Source organism: Neodiprion fabricii, chromosome 2, assembly GCF_021155785.1.
Source record: "Neodiprion fabricii isolate iyNeoFabr1 chromosome 2, iyNeoFabr1.1, whole genome shotgun sequence".
Taxonomy (NCBI): domain Eukaryota; kingdom Metazoa; phylum Arthropoda; class Insecta; order Hymenoptera; family Diprionidae; genus Neodiprion; species Neodiprion fabricii.
In genome coordinates this window covers 37,614,247-37,640,397 of record NC_060240.1, presented here as the reverse complement: position 1 = coordinate 37,640,397, position 26,151 = coordinate 37,614,247, and the positions used below count along the sequence as shown (strand labels likewise).

General features: G+C 39.2%; 3 protein-coding genes across 11 annotated transcripts in view; 2 read left to right on the top strand and 1 right to left on the bottom strand.

The window, feature by feature from the left end:
- The window catches only part of LOC124175915 (calcitonin gene-related peptide type 1 receptor-like), a 156,960-nt gene that overhangs the window by 62,754 nt on the left and 68,055 nt on the right, over window positions 1-26,151 (bottom strand). The gene's annotated exons all lie outside the window — the stretch shown is intronic.
- LOC124176040 lies at window positions 115-26,023 on the top strand. The gene is made up of 25 exons (XM_046556817.1): window positions 115-735; window positions 1,498-1,917; window positions 2,006-2,240; window positions 3,073-3,298; window positions 3,369-3,655; window positions 8,233-8,690; window positions 10,138-10,557; window positions 10,620-10,851; window positions 11,183-11,408; window positions 11,505-11,789; window positions 14,590-15,067; window positions 15,281-15,700; window positions 15,789-16,020; window positions 16,165-16,390; window positions 16,478-16,754; window positions 17,850-18,314; window positions 18,857-19,276; window positions 20,305-20,536; window positions 20,684-20,909; window positions 21,059-21,341; window positions 22,944-23,447; window positions 23,549-23,968; window positions 24,203-24,434; window positions 24,568-24,793; window positions 24,995-26,023. Exons 1-25 carry the CDS (start codon window positions 319-321, stop codon window positions 25,275-25,277), a joined length of 8,130 nt encoding a protein of 2,709 aa, XP_046412773.1. The 5' UTR covers window positions 115-318; the 3' UTR covers window positions 25,278-26,023.
- On the top strand, window positions 14,022-17,437 carry LOC124175910 (UDP-glucosyltransferase 2-like). The gene is made up of 5 exons (XM_046556544.1): window positions 14,022-15,067; window positions 15,281-15,700; window positions 15,789-16,020; window positions 16,165-16,390; window positions 16,478-17,437. The coding sequence occupies exons 1-5, from the start codon at window positions 14,651-14,653 to the stop codon at window positions 16,761-16,763; spliced, it is 1,581 nt and encodes a 526-aa protein (XP_046412500.1). The 5' UTR covers window positions 14,022-14,650; the 3' UTR covers window positions 16,764-17,437.

Sequence of the window (26,151 nt, the reverse complement as noted above, 5' to 3'; positions counted from 1 at the left end):
CGTTGTATACTCCCCTCCAACCTGACGAGAGTGACTGTATTTACGATAAGGCCTTTGCACAGCTACCAGACACTGTCAATTCCTCAGTTCAGTGGGCACTCTTATGTCACCGAAGCCAGTGGAATCATCCGTGAAGACATGACCATTTAAACTTTCATCTTGATACGGAGTCTGCGTGAGTGAATTGTCGTCCGTACAAGTGTTTATGAATAATTCCAGTTCGTGGTGAAAGAGAACCGTTGTGGGTCGAATGAACCTTGAAGAACTGGCGAAAGTTCAGTTTACCTACGTAATAGTAAACTTCGCGAGGTAGACAAGATGAGACCGCTGAGTTGTATCCTTTTTTTCGCGGTATCGTCCGTCGTATTGCTCGGCGACGCCTATCGAATTTTGGGCATATTTCCATTCAACGGAATGAGCCACTTTGTCATGTTTGAACGGCTTATGAAAGGGCTTGCTGAACATGGCCACCAAGTGGATGTAGTGAGCCATTTTCCACTCAAGAAACCTTTTCCCAATTACACCGATGTCGTAAGCCTCGCGGGCACAAAGCCCAATTTAGTGAACAATATGAAGGTGCAAATCGGCAAAAGCGACGAAAAACTACCTTCGGCAGCTGTTTTCTTCGCTTCCGTATTTGGGATTGAATTGTGCAAATTAATGGAACATCCAGAATTTCAAAAACTTATCAAGAATCCACCGACGAATCCTCCATACGATTTGTTGATCACTGAAGTGAGTAAAGTGTTGAGTCGGTATTCAATTATTATAGGTTTACGATTGCGTTTGTTAGGGAATAGAATCAAAACGGCAGTTTACGGATAGACTTTAAACGATTATTCAATGTAGTGTGGTACACACGATAAATGACTAAAAGTGATGAGTTTTCAGATATGGTAAAAATATCGTTCGCCTTAAATGTCTTAGACGTGGTGTCAATGTTCAACTGATTGTGAGTCGACTGTTCGACCATTCGCCAATAGCATTTTGCCATGTCAGATATTTGCATCTTAACTGTAACCCGAGCTCAAGTTACTTGACATGCATTTATTGTTTGCTACGCCAAATTTGGGTGATAATAGACCCGTACTTGGCATACTTATTTTCACAACGATTAAACGACGCCCGCTCTCTTGCTCAATTCGACGAAATCCACGTAAGCCCAGCTTATCGACATTGTCTTACACCACGGCTTAATTACCTGTTACATATCGGAGAATAGTTCGTGTTTACTGCGATCAAACTATGCTACTTTGTACAATCTACTGTTTGATAAGTGATTAGACATTATCAAATGCTGGATAAAAATGTTTTCAATCACTCTTCGATGATACTTACTGGCAGAGTACTATCATTGAACATATTCGTAGATAGATAAATACTGATAGTATGTAAACTGCGGTTCAAAAAGTGATAAGATGATAAAAAAAAACAAAACATATAAACATCCAGCCGATATTTTTTAGCAACTTTTGTGAAATAGAACTGTCTTTACAGATATTCGGTGCCAACTGTTACTTGGCAATTGGTCAACACCTCAAGGTTCCCGTAGTGGGTGTAGTAGCAGCGGCTATGCTACCATGGGCAAACGAAATAGTCGCGAATCCTGACAATACAGCCTATATACCAAACTCATTTTCCGATTTCGATGAGAAGATGAACTTTTGGCAGCGAACCCAGAACACGCTATCTAATATTTGGTCGAAATGGCAGTTCAATCAAATCAGCGAAGGACAGAACGAGGTTATAAAAAAGTACATCGGTCCCCATGCACCAACTGTCAGAGAGGCGGAGAAGAACGTCTCGTTGATTCTGGCGAATTCGCACTACAGCCTCAACGGTGTAAGGCCATTTACTACGGCTGTTGTCGAAGTTGGGGGAGTTCACATCGACGAAAAGGAAGCGACGTTTACGAACGCAAGTATTCGTTTGGATCGCCGTTCGGACCATTTCGAATTTTTTCTTTAATCGTACCACTACGAAATTAAACTGATATTTTGTACAGGATCTACTGCAGAAGTTCTTAGATGACAGCAGCGATGGCATCGTATACGTGTCTTTTGGATCCATGGTGAAAATAGAATCCCTACCGAAGGAAATTCTCGCCAACATGTACGCGTCATTTGCTAAGTTGGCACCCGTTAGAGTGCTAATGAAAATTGCAAACCCGGAAGAACTACCACCTGGACTGTCATCCAACGTTCTCACTCTTTCATGGATTCCCCAATTGGCTGTTCTTCGTAAGTTTTTTGTTTTTTTTTTCCGACACGGCCTTTGAAGCTGTTTAGCATTGTTTGTAACAAACCTACCAACACTCGATGCACTTTTTACTAAGGTCTATGTTACGTGTTGGGATAAAAATGAAATTCAGCATTTTCTGACGATCCTACAATTGGTGGATCATTTGAAGAGCAGGAAGAGTAGACTGGGCCAAAAAAAACGAAGAATTGTTTTTTTAATGGTACTCTAAAAACATTGTTCATGACGACAAATAAAAATTATCCTGAAAGTTTGAGCCCTTAACATTAATAATAAGTGGTGTATCGTTACAGCTATTGATTTTTTAACAGTTACCGCATTTTTTTACCCAAAATCCGTCAATTATGAATCTGAAAAATTTTATCAATTCATATTTTTGAAGGAAATTAAATTTTCTACAAAAAAGCTCTTTTACTAAATTGACGTAGATCGAGCCGTTTCCTTGTAATCGTGCCTTAAACATTGATTTGTTTTGTCAAATTTTTGTTTGAATTTATGATTTTCGTAATTACCAGAAAAATCAATATTTTCATAGATCAAACCATCATTTTAGTGGGAAATTTGATGCTCTACAAAAAAGGTCTCTTAACATTTTTCACGAAATTCACTGCTTTAAAAGTTATTCGACATTGAAATTGTATTCAGAAAATTCTTCGTTTTTTTTGGCCCAGTCTAAGGAAGAGTCAGATATTTACTCACTGATTGATATTCGATTGCCATCAGTCACATTATAAGTTTTTGGATACATTCCCTGCTCAGAGGAAGCTTGTTATATTTCACGAACGGTACTCGATGCTTCACATTCATATTCAGAGCACAAAAATACGCGGGCATTCGTGACGCACGGTGGTCTGATGGGAACGCAGGAGGCGATTTACTACGGGGTTCCTATGATCGGCATACCTCTTTACGGGGACCAAATTCAGAACATCAGAGCCTACGCGAAGATGGGTATAGCGGTGCACATAAATAACGAGGAAATAACCGAAGAGAACTTGGACGCTGCCTTTCGCGCGGTGCTTAATGATCCGTCTTACGTGTGAGTTATCGGTCGATTGGACCTTTGATCGGTATTAATTAAAACTAATAATCCTGCCCAAACTCTCCAGGAATGCAGTGAAGAGAATGTCGGAACGATTTCGAGACCGGCCGATGAGTCCATTGGATACAGCCATTTTCTGGGTAGAACACGTGGTCAGACACGGAGGGAGCAACCTCAGGTCACCAGCAATGGATTTAACTTGGTGGCAAATTGAATTGATCGATGTTTACTCGTTTTTACTTTCTTCAATAATATTAGCCCTGTACATAATTGTGGCTATAGTGAAGAAAGTCAAGAGCCTATTTTATCCCGGTGATGCAAAATGCGAGGTCACATCTCACGATAAAAAAGTTAAATAAAATATCCACTCTTACACAGCTTAATTTTTATTTGCATAGCCTTGGATGCGATCAACTTTCTGTGATAAAATTGAATCGTACTCTTCCGAATCACGTAATGTTCTGTCAAATACCCTCCGGAAAATTTCATTTAAACATGAATCTCTCACATAATATCGTATTTACCGCAACCGCGAGCCAATCTTAATTAGTTTCATTGAAAGCCATTAACTGACCAACGAAGTTTCGTTCGACCAAATGAATTCTCTAATATATTCAAATATATTCATATTTGAATCCACTTTTTTTCTGGGTCTACAAAATCAACATTTTTACGAAACAAAATGTAATCAGCATGCATATTCAGGTTCCGGGATGAAGTTACCGCAAAACTTACCACTACACAAATAAAACTAGTTTTAAATAAATTGAACAAACCAATTCACGATTCACGTATTTTTGCGAACGTAGGGGACATACCGTTTCAATTTCATTATTTCCAAAAATACAATCTGATTGGAATGAATAACCTTGTATTTCTCAACAAGTTCTAAATTATACGAGAAACACACCGTGGAAAGCCTGGTTTTATATTCAGATGTTGACAAATTTAATATACTGCTCGTTATACATATTATGGGCTGCGTTACCGAGGAAGATCATATAATTTTTGTGTAATGTCACGACTTGTGTGATTTACTAGATGACCGACAATGCAGGAGTCTTGTTATAAATCTCCACGATTGTACGGGTGGGCGATGAACCGATATTATAAAACATAAATATTGCTGATCGTTGATACTTTTATGAAATTAAATTTTGGTTACATATCAATTGGAAAAATGTTTACGGAAAATTCTTGGGGATATAATGTATCGGCGTAACTTGAGACGCCCGAAACATATCAGGCCTCTCGGTATAAACTTACGTCATTTTTAATTTCACTTTATTGTCATGGGGGATTCATAGCTCCGGCGAGTTAATCGATGGCCACTAACAATAAGCTGGAAATAATCCATGCATCGATTGATTGAGTACAGAAAAAAAACAAATAATCGAACATGATTCGATTAAATCGGTTTCTTAAACCGATAAACCAAAATTTCATAAATTTCAGCACGTAGTCTCAATGGCGGAAAGATTTTGTTATAATTTATAAATTCATTTAAAATATTTTTCAATTTCAGATAAAAAATTCATTCATCTGTTACTTACTATATGAAATAGGTACTTAGTAAAAAAGACAATGATAATAATTGATACTTTAATCTTATAAATTGATATTGTATTGCGTCATTCATGGAAGTAACAAATGAAAACCGACCGTCAGGAAAAATAATCAAGTCCGTCGAAAATCGCTTATTTTTGGTCATTCTTACCGGCGAACGTGATGTGACTTCTGGCACACTAGGGATTAGAAAAGTTAATCCTAGAATGCATCTTCACTGCGTCGGCTTACAGGAAGAAGTATTATCACGATTGTAGAAAAAAAATGTTGTCTTGACGACACGTAGAAGCATTGAATAAGTAGATCCTAGATTGATCAACAGCGATACAGTCGAAAACCGACACGGGGAAAATGCATACAAACTTCCTAAACGTCTGTGTGGAAGGCAAATTCATGTAGATTAGGTAGAATAGGGTAAACAGAGTGAGAAAATGTCAGAGAATCACTAATAAAAAAGAATCCAAGCCATAAGGCATAGCAAGTATGCCACAAATAACTGCAGAAAATGCGAGCTGTCGAAACTCGCGACCGGAAAATAACTCACCGACGGCTCTGGCCAAACAAATGAGGAAACAGTCAGCCGAGGTGGTTCACGTTTCAACAGCAAATTCGTTTTTGCGTCGGATCAAAGCACTGGATCGGAGATTTATTCTCAGCATGCTCGCGTTTTCTGCACATTCTTTGAAATATTACACTACGTGACACGATATCGGTACCTGTAAAACAGATACGGATAAATAATAGATTGCTATTAGTGACAGTATGTTTCTATCGCATCTTGTTTTTGAGGTGCCTGCCAAGAACTTTTTTAATGACCCTAATTTTACGCATACAGTAGAACCCCGATTAACCGGGCCGCTTCGGGACCGAAGCATCCACGGATGAGTGAAATCACGGTTAATCCGAATTATAAGTAATTTCCGATCGATCCTCGGGTCCTGTCACAATTATGATTATTGGTAACTGTAACTAAAAAATAGTACGCGTTAGAAAAAAATATATACATATTCTAATTAAACGATAAGTTTGAAAGAATAAACAGGAAATCTCGAAGGAAGTGTGTAACTTTTCTTTTAATGTAACGTAGTGTTATTATTACGTAAACTCATTGACCATAGTTAATACTTCAATTGTCGTTATTTGGTCAATTGACAAAATTACTCATCGCACAGTATAATTAGCCTCTTGTTACCACGTACTAACAGAACAGGTGATTTGGGCTAGGTTACAACAACCACTTTCGTTGTTTCATTCTTTTCTTTGTTAAATTTAAAGAGATCAGGTAATAAACGCACGTACTGAAAACGGTGACCTGCTATCACATTATTGCAACGAGTGCGTTTGGTATTGACCGATGGGGTTGCAGGATCTGATAAACAAATTATACCCGGGCACTCAGTATAGTCATTGCATTGCGGTGATTGGTGGTCCGTTGTACCGTTAAGGGAAAATAAACAAAACCAAGTGAATAAATACGACGATGTCAACACGCTCCTAATTAAAATTATCATCACCGACCAACAGTACCTACGTTCCAAACAATATGTTTTATGTTCAATGAGTTCTATAATTTCGATCGGATGCCGTGAATATTTACGTACCTACTTGTTATGAATATTTTTGGAATTCAGTCGGTAAAAAGAGTAGAGCAGCGTTACTCTTAATTCGATAATATACAGAGTCTGCAGAATACAGAATCTGTATGTGTACGTCGGTTAGAGACGAGTATAGTTCGAACATGGCGAATGAGTTGCGAGTCATACGACGATTGACCTGCAGGATTATTATGCGGCAGCTTGGATTAATCGAAATCGTAGATTAATCGCGTACTATCGTAAGATCATTACTTTGTATTACGAAGACAGAAAGAATATTTCCAGACGTCGTGTTATAAAAAGATAAGAGTTCAGATAAGGCTTTATGATATTTATAACCCTGGAATAGTGACTAATTGTAAGCAAAGAAACTTGAAAAATGAAGAGAATATTTATTGTGAATGCTGCTCAGAAAAATACACAATTTTCCACTTGACAAAAAGTTGCAAAGTATTTGAAGAGTGGTAGAAGGAAACTAATTCACGAAATTGTAGACATGACCGAAGTGAAAAATTGGATCTTAGAATTTTACAATCGACGGAATGAGATGAAGGCGAGAAAACTAGTAAGTTTTGCTCATATTCTAATAAATGAAAGGTTGAAAGGGAACTAGAAAAGCAACGAACTCTGCTAGATATAACATTAGATTGTACTAATTGAATTTAAGCAATCGACACTAAATAAGATAAAAACCAAGCGAAACTCCCGTTGTAGTAAATTTTGCAAAAAAATGGGACAAGAATAAATATCAATTCAGTTGTCGGTAGCAAATTTTTCGGTTATTGCAACGGCAAGACTCTTTGTTTAGTTTACTATAGTTTGTCAGTTGAATTGGGCTTGGAATGAAATTATTGCCACACCAATAACAAATTATCACAATATAGGTGAAACCTCACAACATTTGGATGAAAAACTTAATGATTATCGTTACAGCATCGAGTGCAAAGATCCAAATAAAGCAGCCTTATCTAACCACAGCTTAACTTTCGGGCACAAGTTTGATTTTTAATTATCATCATGGTTTACTTAAAGAAATGATTAAAATCAGTCGACACTCTACATGTAAAAAAAGAACCGATATTGATCATTTAAGTAATTTATGTGCACCTCTGTTATACGTAACTTTTAATAACTTAAATTCAATTCTTACTATATTTATTCGAGTCAAAATGTAAAGTAGAGTTTCCTAACCTCCAATTTAACAAACTAGGTTAAAAAACACGTGGTCTTGCAATTAAACTCGTGATAGCTTTGGCTGACATACGTTCCAAGTATTGAAATATGACATAGATAATAAGCATACAATGTTGTTACAGAACTGAGCATGGCTGGCCATGAACAACCGAAACTTTTTGTTATTTAAATCAAAATTTTAGTTTGAGACTGACCGTCACACCCAACAATATCATACTACCCTCTTACATCCTATAGAACATTCTCTGCACCCGATATAAGCTAAACAAATTACGTTTTAGATAAGTTTGTCAGTATCGCTAGTGTAAATGCGGTGATAATTCACACAAAAACAATGTTTTCTACTGTATTATATAATCCGTAAACGTGAGCATACAAGCCGCAGAGTTACACATTGTTATGGAAAGGAGAGAGTGTTGGTGCTTCGTGAATCCTTGACTTATAAATGCTAGTCAAGACGCGGAGCGCTTCAGTGGTAAACTCTTGTTCGAATAGATCGGTTATTCGTATGGGAAAGACTTTCTTACCAGCGTAATTGGTATAGTTTGGAACACGGACAGTCCGGAAGTTTGTGATCATTGGTTGAGGAGAAGCAGAGTACAGAGAGTCTCACCATGCTACCATTGTCAGTCTTATCTACACTATTGGTGGTTTTATCGATCGCTTCACCCCGCGAAGCTTACAGAATCTTAGCCGTATTCCCATTCAACGGACTTAGCCACTATGCGATGTTGGGTCGACTCACGGAAGAATTAGCAGCACGTGGTCATCGAGTTGACGTTGTGAGCCATTATCCGTTGAAGAAGCCGCGTCCGAACTATAATGATATTGTAAGCTTGGCCGGCACTATACCATTCTTGAAAAATAATATGACTTACGAATTCGGCACTAAAGAGCTGGCAGACGATAATTTGGTTCACACCCTCGCAACAACTTTTGGTGGTGACTTGTGCGACTTGATGGACCTTCCAAAATTCAGAGAGCTCATTAAAAACCCACCGCAAGATCCCCCGTACGATGCTGTTATCGTTGAAGTGAGTAATTACCTAAGAAGTCGATAGAAAAACTATGATAGAAATAGACATCTTCAATCTGTCCTGTTCTTTTGATTTGTTCCAACGATTAACAATTTTAATACAGATGTAAGGTCCACGTAGGCATTCACTGGGTGAGAGGAAAAAATCACAATTTTATTACACTTGTCATAAGCAAACTTATCGCGTTAGTATATGATAAGTTTTTTCTTTCCATGCAAGAGCCACGAGTATTGATATAATTCAAGATAATTGCGCTTAAGTAAATGCTCGACGGTATATTTTATATAGTGCAACAATTCGTCGGAGTGTCTGGTGAAAAAAAATTCTTACAGCTGGTGTCAATATGTCAATAAATTTGTAACCTTGGGTAGTAAAATACTTTCACAAATAACCTTTAAAACAGAAAATGAAAAATGTCTCTAAAAATGTATTTTAAAAGGAGGGAGGGGAGGGAGCACAGCTTTGCCGATCTAAAATCATACCATATCATTTTACAGAAAATGAAAACACTTAGAGCAATTGGAGTCTGAGAGCTTTATTATTTAAAGTTTCATGCAAATTTCAGAATTTTTTCATTGAAATTAATAACAAAATGACGGCGTGGTGCATATAATTTAATAATTTCAATTAAAAAATTCTGAAATGTTTTTCAAACTATGAATACTAAATACCTCAAACTCAAATTGCTCAAAGTGTTTTTATTTCCAAGCTCCTAAAAATAAGTATGATTTTAGACCGTCCAATCATGAATTTAGTTTGAAATGAAACATATGAAATCGGTATTTCAAATGAGTTATGGGACGTACGATGACATGTATAGGCAGTGTAGGCATAAATGATATGATTTTGCCAAATCATTGAGATACGACGTATTGTTTTTTTATTATATTTTGCCTATGAATTTTTTTTCTTGACACGCAACTGCGGACCATCTTATCACGTTCTGTCGTTATTGCGTTGCCTGTTACGTCACGTCATCATTCCACTGTACAAAAATAACCGTAGAACTGGAGCAGTCAATGATGGACTTTTATAAATATCGTCTTTTAAAATTAGTTTTCCAGCGCAGTCGTTCGGAAACAGTTTTGAAGATTCTTAATGCTAGATCTAGCAGGCAGTCTCCGTCATTGAAGAATATTGTAAGCACCGAAATGAGACGCTGTCTGTTTACGGAATTTCATTCAAAACAGTATTTAGGCCTTTAATATTTGAACATTTGATCGCACCATTTTTGCCTGTGCCGTTTCCTCATTGGCCAACAGCCGGCATAGGCTGGTACTTTAGTTGTATGCCTACTACTGTGAAGCGAAAGGCTTTCCAGAACCAACGTATAATTTGTAAACCGGTTAACAACGTTGCCTCATGTCCGCATAATTTATTTTTAAGTGATGAAATCTATACCCAGAGGGATTAGCGGATGTTATAACCGAGTTACTTCGTGCAGATATTCGGGTCAACTTGCTATCTAGCCTTGGGACAACATCTGAAGGTTCCGGTTGTGGCCGTCGTTACATCCCCAATATGGCCTTGGGCGAATGACATGGTCGGGAATCCGGACAACCCAGCTTACATACCCCATGTTTTTTCGGGACTCAGTGGCCGGTTGAACTTTTGGCAACGACTTCAGAACACCCTGTCCCTTTGGGGGGTAAAGTTAACCTTCGCTCATTATACCGCTGATCAAAACGACAAGATCAAGAAATACTTTGGCCCGCGAGCTCCGAGTCTCGACGAGGTCCAGAGGGACGTGTCCTTGATTTTGGTAAACTCGCATCACAGTTTCAACGGAATCAGGCCATTCACTCCAGCCGTTGTCGAAGTCGGCGGAATGCACGTTCGAGAGAACGCAACGCCGCTGCAAAAGGTAAGTAATTTTAATCGCAATTGCGTGGAAATTAATGGTGAATGTTTTTATTCGTTCCGCAGGACCTGCAGAAGTGGTTAGATGATAGCACAGACGGCTTTGTGTTTATGTCCTTCGGCTCTATGCTCAAGCTGGAGAGCTTTCCTAGGGAAAAATTGCTAGTCATATACTCTTCGTTAGCGAAGCTTGCTCCGATTCGGGTTATAGTTAAGGTGGCAAACGCGACGGAATTAGCACCCGGCTTACCGAGCAACGTTCTCACTGTTCCATGGGTTCCTCAAATGGCTGTTCTACGTAAGTTTTCAACGCAATTACGTGTCCGACTTTTGTACCAGGTTAATCCCACCAGAAACTTGGTTTTCTTGAATAAAATACGAGGGCTGTCGTAGTGATGTTTTTTTGTTCACCCGTTAGAACAGCAGTGAACTTGTGCGATTATGGCTGGTGTTTATTCGATTCGTCTCTAATTCCTCCCGCGATGCTTCGTATATACACATTCATACTGTGAATACGATTTAGAATTCATTCACGGAATATACTCGAACAGATTCGAAGTATTGTTAAAATATTGTTCGAGACATTTGTAATCTATAATGTTATCGAATGAATACACCGTTCATCTTAGAGCACAAGAATGTTCGAGCGTTCGTCACCCACGGTGGCCTCATGGGAACCATGGAAGCCATCCATTGCGGGGTACCCATGATTGGGGTAGCTATGTTCGGCGATCAGGCTCAGAACATCGAACTCTGCGTAAAAAAAAATATGGCAGTGTCTGTGAGCCGGGATGAGCTGACCGAAAGTAATCTAGATGCCGCTTTCAATGCTGTACTACGCGATTCATCGTACATGTGAGTTATATTGATAAAGCGTAGATTTGTCAAGGAATCTTTTTTCCTACGAGCCTGACGTGACATCGTGAAAACCGTGTGAATTTCATTTTTTAGGAAAGCAGCCAAGGAAATGTCTGCCAAATTTCGAGACCGACCACTGAGTGCTATTGACACGGCGATATTTTGGGTGGAATACGTAACAAGGAACGGAAGGACGAGTCTCAGGTCACCTGCTGTGGACTTGACGTGGTGGCAAGTCGCGTTGTTGGATGTTTACGGGGTTCTTCTTCTGGCCGTTATTCTCGCGTTGTACATACTCAAAGTTATTGCGAAGAAGGCAGTGAGAGTGGTTATCGGAAGTGATAGGAAAATGAAGCTAAGGACCAAAAAGAAGGAATAACGAACGAATTATTTTAATAAGATACTGTAATTACATTTGATAAGCGGTTCATCGTTTCACTGATTTACTTGGTTATGTAAGCGATCGCAGTTCATCGAAATTTTTTAAAATCTTGGCGTAATGAATGCGTGATCGCACAAAGCTCACTTTTTGTGGAATGAAAAGCAATTACAATAAACGCTAAAAAGTAACCAATAATTTATCTAGGCATTTAAACGATTTTATCAGTATATTCTTTACTTAATAATAGTGATAGCAATTGCGATACTCATACAAATGCCGATGGTCATTATCGTTTCCTTACGAAATAATAATGCCTGCGGACATGTCTCAACGTTACTCAACAGAAATTGAACCGTCTTGTCAATTACTGGCAATCTCAATACTTTCTATCTGGAATAGAATTATCCGTAGTTGAATATAAACGAACAATTATGTTTGCTGTTTCTGCGAAAAACGGGATTTACACGTCAAAAAGAAGCAAATCTTGAGTGAGTTGTTGGACTTTAGTGGGATAATTTCATCATCGAGGCACCTGGAAATAATAATAAGACGACCGTCCATTTGACGATAATGCTATTTGAAGAACAATGGACTCGCACAGTAAGTGACGTAAGTGACGCGGCACTTGCCTAATGTAAATGTATTCACTGCGGATGTGAAATAAATTAGAATAGGAAAGTTTGTAAGAATAAAGTGAAAACAACTCGTTAAAATGAACGAAGAACAGGGTATCTTATTTTTGAATTTCATCGCTCGTAATCTATTTGTCTGCAAAGGTTATCTTTGTTATTGCTCCTTTATTTTCAGGCCCGCAGCGTGGAAGATGTCGACAGAGTCTTATCTGGTGAAAGAAAGTAGCGAAGAGACCAGTTAAAAAAAGAGATTTTGGATAGAACTACGAATCGTGCGAGTATTCAAAAAAGTTTTTCTATCTTTCACCCCGCTGATAAAAGTTGTTTGCTCAAATTGTTAATCTTGAATTGATCTTTACCTTCATGAGGCATATATTCTGCGCTTTACGGGATTACCCAACCTTTATTTCTACGTATAAAGTAACAGTGTCACACAGTTGAAATATTTATTATGGCGGATATTTTTTGCGTAGAATTCAACTATTAACAAAATTTGAAATGAAACAATTTATCCTGAAGCTTTTTTAATTTCGTATATAACGAACAAAACGAGTTATCGCTAAACCGATACGATTGTTTGTTTTTCGTAAAACATACATTAGACATGCTAATAATCAGTTTAAAAATCTGAAATAATTTGTACGTATTGTGAATTTTGTTTCAAGCAAAAAAATTGTATGGGTTTGCTGATGTCTCATTTTGTTCGTTAAATACAAAATTGAAAAGCCTTTAAAACAATTGTTCCATCTTTAATTTGCTGATAGTTGAATTTTTCGCAAAAATTATCCATAGCATAAATATTTGAAATATGTGACGTGAAATTAAGGTTCGAGATCCCCTTTAACTAGTTGAAGGAAAAGTTTGACTTGGATAACTTGTCGACAAATTTTGATCCAAAAATTTTCAGATCCAAGATCGAAGTAAGAAAATAACTTTCAAGTTAGTTTATAAATTTTATAAACAAGTGTTCCAGTGCAAGAGTATATTTGCGGAAGTTAATTATCTACTTCGACTCGTCTCATCAAATTATAGGCTGGAGTTTTGTAGTAAAAATGGCTGATTATGTCCTACACCTGTTGCTGGGTGACGAACGACAAAACAAGCTTGTCGAGAAAATCTTTGGGGACAGTCACGCAGCACGACGTTCTTCATTATTCGATTGCGCAATATATTTGTTGCACGTCACTCTCCTAAGATGTTATTTTTCCAGTAAAATTACATCTTGCGGTCAAAACATTCCGCTCAACATTTACTCGTACGAAATCTAAAATGTTATGTAACATTTAAGTAATCGAGTTTCGCCAAGACTCTAAGCTAATAACGAAGGCAGTGAATTGCTAAATTAACTAGCATTCAGACAAAACACTTCAATAATTGCACGAAGCTACCAGTTTCCGATAGCCGTAACAATTACGTGGCATAAGGTCAAGTTTTATCTGCCTCGATGTTTTCTGCTGTCGCTGGAGGCTCTCCTCGTGGTACATGAATGCACGATGTGAGTGTAGAAGTATTTCATTCCATGTCATACGTAGGTTAAACAATCAATCCACAATGCAATGCAGCAATTGCAATGAATTTATAACGCGTGTGCGTTGGTTCGTTGTCTAGTTCAATAATTGCTAGTCGTCATTCTACTCCGAGCTTCGAAGCTCTTTTATGTGTCTAAATTATACCGGAGGAAAGTAATCTTGATAAATGAAAAAATAATCCCTTTGCACGACGAATCAAGACACACATATAATTAAATATTCACGTAAGTTTGCTAGTGTTGAGGACTAGGAACTTTTATATAAGCCTAATTGGTGTGCGTGTGAGATACAGGAGATAGTTAGAGGCAGCGCTCATTATTATACTGCCGTTCTTAAATGTAATCAACTTAATCAATGATTGCTCTAAAAAAATAGAGTATGTGTTATTACTAACATACAACAAGTGCGGCTAGTGTTCTGTTCTTAGTGCCGGAGTGTTCGCGAACTGAACTAGCCGATCTTCTTATCTTCTAAGAGAATTCGAAATTAGCGTGTCTCATTGTATGAACTATTTCCTTGCGAATATGTTGGTGGCAAATAACCAGACTCACATTTGTTGGATGTACATTAAACTGCAAGACCTTGTTAATAATTAAATAATAGTTATCAAGTGATTTTTAAGATTTCTGTTCAAGTATTGGAAGGCCTGGACGGCTATACTTTGCGCAAGCTCAGGAGAGAATACAAGAATTCGCCATGAGGATGTTTGGCTTCAACGTTCTACTGGTAATCATTGCGGCTATATTACCCGGCGAAGCGTACCGAATTTTAGGCGTTTTTCCGCTGAATGGAAAGAGCCACTTTGTTATGTTCGATCAATTGATGAAAGGACTAGCAAAACGTGGTCACCAAGTGGACGTCGTCAGTCACTTCCCGCTGAAGAAACCTTTGCCGAACTACACCGACGTCGTTGATCTGTCCGGAACCATGCCTGCAGTGCTGAACAATATGACCTATGATTTTGTAAAATCGGTTCTGACTAACTCCGCAGTGGTTCCTCTGCTCGCAACTCAGTTTGGCGGTGAACTCTGCGATCTCATGGATCATCCACGTTTTAGAGAGATTATAAAAAATCCTCCGAAAGATCCTCCTTATGATCTTGTAATCACGGAGGTGAGTCTATTACAATCTGTATTATATTGCACGTCCCCTTATTAGATGACAGGGTGTTGTTCCAAAATGTCAATGGTCTCGTATTTGGATTTGTCGCCAAATAAAATCCACTATTTTGCAACTCGGCCGTGTTCACGGGTTGCGAGAAATCAAATGACTAGAACTTGGAGAAAAATTTTTCATCCTGAACGTAATCTCAGAATGACTTTTCAGATATTCGGTTCCTCCTGCTACTTAGCCCTTGGTCAACATTTCAATGTCCCCGTCGTGGGTGTCGCCACTTGCGTATTAATGCCGTGGACAAACGACATGGTTGCAAATCCCGACAATCCAGCCTACATACCAAACGTTCTTTCGGACAATTTTGCTCCGATGAACTTTTTCCAAAGAGTAAAAAACGCTCTGAGCTTGTGGAAAGCAAAATGGGATTTTGACAGCTACAGCGCTTATCAGGACGATAAAATAAAGAAGTATCTCGGCCCTAATTCGATAAGTCTCAGAGAAGCCGAACGAAACGTGTCATTGATCCTTGCCAACTCTCACTATAGTTTGCACGGAGTCAGACCATACACAACGGCTGTTGTCGAAGTCGGAGGAGTTCACATTCCGCAAGAAGTAGACGCACCGCCCAAGGTGAGTTATGTGCATCATTTCACGTACTGCGAGCTGTTGATGGGCTGCATCGACGTTTTCCGTGATAATTGAATTTTTTCTTTTACAGGATCTGCAAAAGTGGTTGGACGATAGCAAAGACGGTTTCGTGTACATGTCTTTTGGATCCATGATAAAAATAGAGTCGTTTCCAAAGGAAACCCTCGATGCCTTGTACAATTCGTTGAAGAAGTTGGCACCAATTCGCGTATTGATAAAAATAGCAAAACCGCAAGAATTACCACCTGGTCTACCGAGCAACGTTCTAACTCTATCTTGGGTACCTCAAGTACCAGTCCTCAGTAAGTATCGATTTTCAGTACGTTCAGTACGGGAATTCAATCGGGACCGTCGTTGTCAAGTGTAACATTCATTTTCACCCAAGGCTACTCATCGGATCGTTGAGCTAGACTTAATTATTACCTGTTGATTTCTGCTACCCGTAGATCACAAACACGTGCGGGTATTCGTGACTCACGGAGGTCTTATGGGAACTCAGGAAGCGATTCATTGCGGGGTTCCAATGATAGGGATTCCACTTTTCGGAGATCAAATGCAGAACATCAAGCTTTATGTGAGGAAGAAGATAGCAGTGGCTCTGGATCATGATCAACTAACAGAGGAAAAATTGGACACAGCTTTCAGAACCGTGCTAGGCGATCCTTCGTACTTGTAAGTAATCTGTCCACATACACGTAACCGCCTGTATGATAATGGTATGGTCAAAGATCAATTCTAATTTTTTTCTCAAAACCTTAGACAAGCGGCAAAGAAATTCTCTATTGAATTTCGAGATCGCCCAATGAGGGCGTTGGACACGGCTACTTTCTGGATTGAGTATGTTATTAGACACGGTGGAACAAACCTCAAGTCACCAGCGATGGAGTTAACTTGGTGGCAAATTTCACTGTTGGATATATGTGGGGCTCTGTTTCTATCCGTTGCTCTCAGCGCGTACTTGGTTAAAGTTATAATTACTACCCTAATAGCGATAGTTACTGGGAGTGATATAAGCAGTGTCAAGCACTCTAAGAAAGTAAAATAATTCGCAAACGTAGTCAGGTTGAGTAACCCGTGTAATATGTAACCAGTAAACGTCACAGGTTTAGCTTTAACATACATTTCGCACATCAAGCTTCTACATCAAATTTATCAACAACGACACTTATCAATTTCCGAGAATGTTTGATTTTGGATCAGACGATGATGCGGTTTCGCTGAAAGAAGACGCTACGCGCCACTTCGTTTGACTGTGAGATCGTATCACACGTGGCCATCTGCTTTGCGTTTCACCTACTGACAAATTACAGTATTTCATATTTCTTACAGAACTCTATTGTTCGCCACTGCGTGTCTCTGTATAATTTGATAATACTCGTATTTAATTAACTGGTGTATGCGATTACAAACAAATTATATCAAAGATCTCGTACGGTAATATGAAATAAAAATTTTAAAGGGTACAAGAATTGAGTATCGTGTGTGACCGTGAGACTCCACTCTGATGTCATCGCGTGATAACAAGTTGGTCGTAATGTCAAGAGTTTATCTTAATGCTGTTATTAAATGTCGAAATTCAAAGCAATAGAGGACAATCAAATTTAATCTAATTTACATAGTTGAGATCGTACCTACTTAAAATATTATAAATCTAATGTAAATAACAATAGAATTCGCACTTTTCACAAATCGCCATTATTGCAAAGCAAATGAAAAATTTACCTTTCGTAATCAATATACCTTCTACGCGAATCCTAGTCAGTTTGACAAGAAACGATTGGAACCCAATTAATGAAAAACTAGCCACAAGAAAAATCTCAGACAAATACATGTACAAACAGCGCTTTCTGCGTATCTAATAGTGATAGAGCTGAGAAACTTTCGGGTGGGGAGTGAAATCAAGCCAGTAGGGGTAAACAAGCAGTGAATAGTCCGAAACTGAAGTTTATTATATCACGGGTCAGCGAAATGACGGGTTCCGAAAATTAATGCTATTCATTATCCAAACGACGCCCGATGTGTGCATTTCGTTAGGAACAGTGTGATCTCCAACTGTAGTGATTTTGCCCGCTAAAGTTACAATCATTTACGGTTTGCTTAAATGAACAAGTAGTGGCAATTGTGCAATTAACAACCTGTAAAGGCTATTTTATACCGGCAGAAGAAAATACGAGGACGTAAAATGAGGCTGTTTGGTCGCATAATTTTATTCGTTGTTATGTTAACCATATCACACGACGAAGCGTACCGAATTTTGGGCATATTTCCGCTCCGGACGAAGAGTCACTTTTTGATGTGTGAGCAGCTGATGAAAGGATTGGCAAAACGAGGCCATGTGGTGGACGTTGTTAGTCCGTTTCCAATGAAGACACCTTTCCCCAACTACAACCAGATCATAAATTTGGAAGGGTCCGTTATTGGTCTACACAACAATCTGACCTACGATTTTGCTTTATCGAACCTGTTAGACAAGGCCATTATTCCCGCCATTGCCACTACATACGGTAATGACTTGTGTGACCTAATGGCACTTCCGGAGTTCCAGAAGATCATCAAAAATCGGGAGGATTCTCCTTACGATTTAGTTATCGTAGAGGTAGGTGAAAATTGTAATCGTAGAACCGCAACCTACGAATTGTCTGTGTCGCCGAAAAATTGCGCGGTGATTTATGAGCTGACAAATTTCAAGCTAAATCTCTTAACTCTTCACACGATTGGTCAATTGTTCCGTCCTTGCCTTACGATCTTGTAACTTATGTAACTTACCGAAATTGCAAACAGTTGTATCTGTGCGGCAGTGTTGCTTGAAAATATCGCTTGGACTACTCGCATCCTAATTATCTCGTCTAATTACGCTGAATGTTGCGTTCTACCACTGCATGAATATTCCAACGGAACAATGACCATAATAAACACGTGAATATTGCGCTGTTTGTTAATAACATCATTTATGCATTACGATCCAACGAATTCGTCGTCTTTTAATTCTTTCCGTCGCAATGATCGATTTGTGATCAAAGTAAGCGGGGCGAAACTTATGCAGTGAACCAAGATCAAAATTGATCTTTTTTCGCCATGCACTGGGTTTACTCGTCATGTTAATAATACATCCCATTTACAAACCATTATTCTTTCCAGCTATTCGGTGCCAACTGTTATGCGGCTCTGGGCCAACATTTCAAAGTTCCCGTTGTCGGAGTCGTTACGAGCGCCGTGTGGCCGTGGGTGAACGACGTCGTGGCAAATCCTGATAATCCAGCCTACATTCCTCATACATTTTCAGGTTTAGACGTTCGAATGAATTTTTGGCAACGATTTCAGAACGCTCTGACGTTGCTGAAGGTAAAATTTGAATACTGGTATTACAGCGATAAACAAAATGAACAGATAAAAAAGTACATTGGGAACCACGCGCCCAGCCTGGACGAAGCCATGAGGAATGTGTCCTTACTTCTAGTCAATTCGCACTACAGCCTTAATGGAGTCAGGCCGATTACTATGGCCGTAGTTGAAGTCGGAGGACTTCACATTGCAGATATCCCAGACCCGTTGCCGAATGTAAGTTCTGGTTTGCGTTACGGGCGGAGGGTCAAAATCCCGAAAGACCAAAAAGTCGACTGGTTGAAAACCTGAAGATTTCGAGATACGAATTTTGAAACAAAAAAAGAGCAGCGTACCGAAGTTGGGATTTTCGATAAATCACCCGGTAGAATAACCGCTTTTCCGAAAGTTCACTTAACCGAACGCTCTCTAATCCGAAATAGTATATTTCACAGTTAGCGTACTAAGGTAGTCATTACGAAGGCCTTCGGCCCGTGCATGTATCACTACGATTCGTGCTGGTCGTTGTTGGAAACATTGCCCTGGCCACATAATGACTACCTTAGTACGCTAACTGTGAAATATACTATTTCATAACAGTCGGCATTCCGAATGACCAAAGCATAGAATCTGGAGATACAGAAAAACGAAAGTTCCGAAATAAATATTGAGAGCGGCTAATCCTTCGAACAGGCGAAAAACCGAAAAAATTAGTAGTCGACAATAAAAGTTCAGAAGGACCGTATGATCAGTATGATCCGCAAAATGCAGAAGGGCCGGAAAGCCGAAAGGCCGCGATACGCTTGTCATAGTGTCGCAGAGAATATATGGATTTCTGACGTCATCCAACGTGTCGGTATTTTGGTCATTCTGTTTTTATTCAACCATTTGAGTCTTTGGTCAGTCGTTATTCATAACTTCGGATTCGTAGGTTTTCGACAAAGGCTCGAGTCTGACATTTGAAAAGTCGATTTCTCGCCTGTTCGGTATTTTTGCAATTCAATATTTTGCCCTTTGTAATCTTGGCCATTCTCAATGAAAGAAATGTCGGTATTTTTGCGTTCTCAGTTTTTATTTTTATGGTCTTTCTACGATTTTAACCGTCGGTAGCTTGACTTTCGGAATTTCGTTGCACCGACTTTTTGGTCTTTCGCATTTTTGCACCCCATCCTGCGTTACTACATTCACTTTGTTTAAACAATTATGAATTCATCTCCTCGGAAAATCATAATAAAGAACTTGACTTCCTCTTTTCTTTTTCACAGGATGTACAACAGTGGCTGGACGACAGCAAAGATGGTTTCGTCTATATCTCGTTTGGATCCATGGTGAAAATAGAGTCATATCCTACAAAATCGTTGAACGCCCTTTACGCATCCTTGGCAAAGTTGGCACCGGTACGCGTCCTAATGAGAATATCAAAACCAAACGAATTGCCGCCTGGGCTACCAAGCAACGTTATGACTCGTCCGTGGATTTCGCAATTTGCTGTACTTCGTAAGTGTTCAAGCGGTGTAGACATCGATTGTAGGAGGAAGTTGTAAAAGGCATTTTTTTAAATTCCTGCCAATACGAATTATCATCACACCCCGCAACTAAACCTCAGATTTTAATGATTAATCGACCAATTATTGATACTTCTAGGGCACAAAAACATAAAGGTGTTCGTAACTCACGGCGGTCTTATGGGAACTCAAGAAGCAATCTATTGCGGGGTTCCAATGATCGGCGTACCTCTGTTTGGAGATCAAATGCAGAACATCGAGTTTTACGCAGAGAAAAAAATCGCAGTGAGTCTGGATCATAAAAATCTCACAGAGGAAAACTTGGACGCTGCCTTTAGTACTGTGCTGAATGACCCAACATATTTGTGAGTGATGTCTTTATCCACACTGCCGTGAATGAACGCACTTAAGGTCATCAGAATACCGTTTGAGGCCTAATGGTGTTTAAAATTCGTGGGCTACTGACTCTCACCTTACTCATATAACAGTAATGAGATTCACCATAACATTTCAGGAAAACAGCAAAGAGATTATCTGAAGAATTCCGAGACCGCCCAATGACCGCGATGGAAACAGCCACTTTCTGGGTTGAGTATGTGGTCAGATACGGTGGGACAAATCTTAAATCTCCTGCTATGGAATTAACTTGGTGGCAGACTGAGCTATTCGACGTCTACGGAGCTTTGCTCTTGGCTGCCAGCCTCGCTGTACATTTGTTAATAGTCGTAATTAGTAAACTTTCAGCAATTGTTCTAAGAACCGAGAAGAGAAGCGTGCCCCCTTCTAAAAAAACGAAGTGAGGTAGATACTCGATATACAGTTAATTGTAAGATCGGTTAACGTATAATGTCGAAGTGCCACGCGTGTACGAACGTGTTGATGGCACTTGTATTTTTTCCAACAATTCTATATCGATCGACCTGAAACCAGCGTATGTATATATTACGGAATCCATTAACAAGATAGAGTAAACGGATCAACTGCGAGTCATTGTCATTCAAAATGGCGAACTGTGATATCACTCGCCTCCTATTTGGTCACGATAGCGTTTGAACAGATCTCGATCGTCTGGTTCCAATGCGTCATCTACCTCGGCAATAGATTTATATCAGTCTAGATCAAGTTTTTTTCCTTCCTTTTTTTGAGGTCACCTAACACTTGCACAATGTTTCACCAAACAGATTACACTCCGAATTGGTACATGTACACAGCTACATACCTATGTATAGCAATCTGAATCGCAACCTGTATCGGCTCCGTAGCGTATCTCTAAAGTAATATTGCTTACTTGAGATTCGCTAGCTGTATTTGTGCTATAATTTTCATTGTTATCAGGGTAAGCTGTACCATTTACGTAAAGGAGAAAAAAAATCCGTCCGTGTATATCTTCGACAAAAATTTTTAATCCCAATTACTCCACTCGTAAAACAAAACTTTTAAATTATACTCAGTATTTTTTGTCTTTTACTGTTACCATTGATTTTGAATTTCAGTTCTAAGTTTCTGTAGTATCAGTTCAGTAATCTTCCATATATATAGATATCAGCTTGAATGCGGTAACAGCTGTGATTAATGTCTTGTAGAATGGTTTATTTACACAGGATCAATTCACCCAGGTGCTTAATTGACAGTAAAATCTCATTACGTTTTCTAGATAAGACTATACACCCCATGAGTTACAACAAGAGCGGGTGCTTTTGACTGGAAGCATCTCAATCTGGTGCTATTCATCGCTTTAATCATCGAGACGAAGCAACCGGCGACTAACCTTCGAATACCGACTTTATATCTACTCACAGCATATAAACTCAGGTGTAATCAGGGACTACAACTCACTGATACACTCCGAATCAAGCGTAATACTTAACGAAGCTTATTAATACTGCTATCATGATTGAATGCTTCACGAGTCTGACTATACTGCCAAAAAATCTTGATAGCGTTTAACATTTTCGCGTGAATTTACATTGGATTATGTTTGACCAGATTCTCAGATAGTCGGTCAACTTTTCAGGATCAGAGCTAATGGATTTGTTCGAGGGGAGCAAATATGACTACGATGTCAGAAATCATGTTACCGTAATCCTGTTTTCCAAAAGTCTCGTGCTGGGGAAATCTGAAAACTTCCATTAGGATTATCGATTCGTTATACAGTATGCAGATCGATGAAGCTGTATGAGTACCTGATGGTACGCTGCGATAAGCCCTCCCCCCACTCCGAAGCAGTGACAACGATTTATCGCGATGGTGATATGGATCGTGACATGCGTATTTTGAAATGGTTGATAGGAACCAAACGGATTACATATTTGGCTTAGTAAAATGCTGAGCGTTGTTACGACTACTTTCGAGTTGTGCACACGGTGGGACCGTGATAGGGTTTGATAGTAACCTAATATCATGTGAGTTGTATTCATGTGTACTTGTCGAAGACTTCAGTTCGATTTCAACAATCAACGGATAACGGTATAGTTGAGCCCAAAGAAAGAATGAAGCCGACACATCTGCTGCTGATTTTGTTCTGCGCAATCTGCCTCGCACGAAATGTCGAGGGAGCTAGAATATTGGGAGTGTTTCCCTTGCCAGGAAAGAGTCATTTCGCAATGTTCAAAGAAGTGATGAAAAGCCTTGCCAAGGCGGGGCACCAGGTTGATATGGTTAGTCACTTTCCGCAGAGGAATGTACCTCCAAATTACAACGATATGATCAGTTTAGCAGGCATAGGTATTACAGTGGTCAATAACATGTCATATGAATTGGTGAAAACCTTCGCTGGTGCGGAATTGCAAGATCTAGTTCAATTGACTGGAAACGACATTTGCGAAGCACTTGGACATTCCGAGGTGCAAAATTTGATAAAAAATCCGCCAACTGATCCACCGTACGATTTAGTCATTACAGAGGTAACTCATGTTTGTTGACGACTTCAACTATCCTTGATTGAATCAAATAATCACAAGCTTGAACACGTGAATCTGATTTCCTGGAAATTGTTCACTTGCAGTTGTTCTATGCTAGCTGCTACTTTGCCTTCGGAAGGCATCTGAAAGTTCCGGTAATTGGTCTATCTTCTTCAACGATAGTGCCTCAAGCCAACGCACCACTTGGCAATCCCTTGAACACAGCCATCGTATCCGAGATCTCGGACCGCCCGGCTTCGCACATGAACTTCAGGCAGCGACTCACAAACACGTTAACCACTGTGTACATGAATTTACAATCTAGATATTACATGAAAGCACAGAACGACATGGTCAAGAAGTACTTCGGGCCAGACATGCCTGACGTTGAAGAGCTTGAAAGGGACATGTCCCTACTTCTGGTCAACACCCACCCTATTTTTCACGGTATCAGACCGTTGACCCCGGCTGTTGTAGAGGTCTCAGGTCTGCACATCCATGATGATAACTCAACAATACCTGCGGTAAGCTTTCTTGAGCCTGATAATATATGCCTCCCTGTAGGTTGGATCGATAGAAATTGGTGCTCGGCTTAACACTGAATTGAATTAGTTCAATATTGTATACCTAGAGCTTACGCTGTTATTGCTTCATTTACCTCAGAGAATGATACAGAATTGCACAAGTTATCAATATTAGGGATATTTTCAAAAATTTATCGACTCAGAGTCTCAATGAAATCGATCAATCAAATACAGTATTTAAGGAAATGGTTGAGCGACAGCAGCGACGGTTTCATCTACTTCTCGTTTGGCTCGCTGGTGATGTTTGAATCATTTCCGAGTGCGGATCTGGCTGAGATATACGCGGCATTTGCCAAGGTTGCACCACTTCGTATTCTGTTGAAAGTGTCGGATCCGAAAAAACTACCACGTGGATGGCCCAACAACGTGTTGCCTTTGCATTGGGTTCCACAAGTACAAGTTTTGAGTGAGTAGAAAAATTGAGATAACAATACCAAAGATTTGTAGCGCTCATGGTAAAGCATAATTTGGTCACCGGTTCCTTTTCTGAACAATAAATTCATATACATATACCTATTAATAAAAATTTTTGTTCTCAGAGCACAAAAATATTCGGGCCTTTGTAACGCACGGCGGTTTGATGGGACTTCAAGAGGCAGTGGCTTACGCTGTACCATTGATCGGCATTCCTCTATTCGGCGATCAAATGGGTAACATAAATATTTGCGTGGAGAGAGGAATCGCCGTACGTTTGAATTACACGGATTTGAAGGCAGATAAGATTGTTGCAGCCATAAAGACTGTTACCCAGGACCCTAAGTATAAGTGAGTTCAAATTCCTTTCTACTTTTGTTAGTTTCCGTTTTTCGCTAAAACCATTTCAATTCAGGGAACTCAAACATTTATTTAGTGTCTAATATCTGCTATTTCTCTTCTGTTACAAGATTCTAACCAAATACTTAGATTCCTTTCAATTCTTTTTTCTTAGCGATTCACATATCGAGTTTTTTCTCTCTGCTTTTCTAGAAAGAACATGGTTGCAGTATCGAAGCAATTCCTGGACCGACCGAGGTCTCCTCACGATATGGCGGTTTTTTGGATCGAGTATATCCTGAAACATGGGGCAGATTCTTTGCGATCGCCAGCCACTAAGTTAACGTGGTGGCAAGTAGAGTTACTGGACGTATACGGCACCGTACTTGCTTCACTCCTGCTCATTCTGTACATCGTAAAGTTTATTTTTTCAACGATTCTTGGTCACGTTTTTCGAACAAGTGCATCCTTACCTCTATCGAAGAAAACGAATTGAAGCTAAAATATATCCGGAACTTTTGTCACAATGGTTGTGACATTGGTGTACGAACTTCACTCGTTGCAGATTATGTCGAATAGGCAGCTTATGTGTTCCTTAACTAATGATGATGGAGTACCTTGTGAAATTCAATATCACTGCACCCGCTTCATTAAATACAATCGCACAGATAATAAGTCGACAGAGACAGCAGCGATTGTTATACAGCTGCAGGAGACTTTACCCGTTATCAGATTCAGCAGTTTCCCTGTACCTTATACATAATAATATTATATTACATAACAACGTGATATTAAGCGGATGGCGGTGAAATGAAACAGATGCAGGAAACTGAGATACACATTTCTGTACGAACCGGTTATAAGTAAAATAATGACTATATGCATTTGATACTCTAATTTAGCATCGCAAGTGATTAGCATACGTGATATACTGATATTTCGGAATGAAATGTATATCACTGTTTTTCTACGTATAGAAGTACAAGAGAACCTCTTGGTTCATTGTTAGTTATTATTTATTTTAGAACTCATTATTATTTGTCCTCATTTATTTTCTGACGTATGTTTGTTCGTCGAAAAATTTATAGATACAGAGATATGTAATCGCCCGAAACCACGTATCTGTACACAATATTATCTAATTAGCTTATCGCCGTACGTATAAAAACGTAGATGCTGAAATGACCGTGTCACAAGTCAACTAAAAATTAAAGAAGGTGCGCTAGGCCGGTGTCGTTTTGATTCGACGGTAATATTGTGTGTTATTGTCAGTTTCTAGTGTCCTAGAAATGTATATAATAATAGGAAGTGAATGCAAGCAAACCTCACTGTGAACGAAACTTCCGAACGCGATGTCTAACGCACTCTCT

Coding starts and splice junctions, on each gene's coding strand:
- LOC124176040 (XM_046556817.1), top strand. CDS start 319: ATGAGACCGCTGAGTTGTATCCTTTTTTTCGCGGTATCGTCCGTCGTA. Junction 24,435..24,567: donor TCCACAAGTACAAGTTTTGA/GTGAGTAGAAAA, acceptor TTTTGTTCTCAG/AGCACAAAAATATTCGGGCC. Junction 24,794..24,994: donor ACCCAGGACCCTAAGTATAA/GTGAGTTCAAAT, acceptor CTGCTTTTCTAG/AAAGAACATGGTTGCAGTAT.
- LOC124175910 (XM_046556544.1), top strand. CDS start 14,651: ATGAGGATGTTTGGCTTCAACGTTCTACTGGTAATCATTGCGGCTATA. Junction 15,068..15,280: donor ATGATCTTGTAATCACGGAG/GTGAGTCTATTA, acceptor ATGACTTTTCAG/ATATTCGGTTCCTCCTGCTA. Junction 16,021..16,164: donor ACCTCAAGTACCAGTCCTCA/GTAAGTATCGAT, acceptor TGCTACCCGTAG/ATCACAAACACGTGCGGGTA.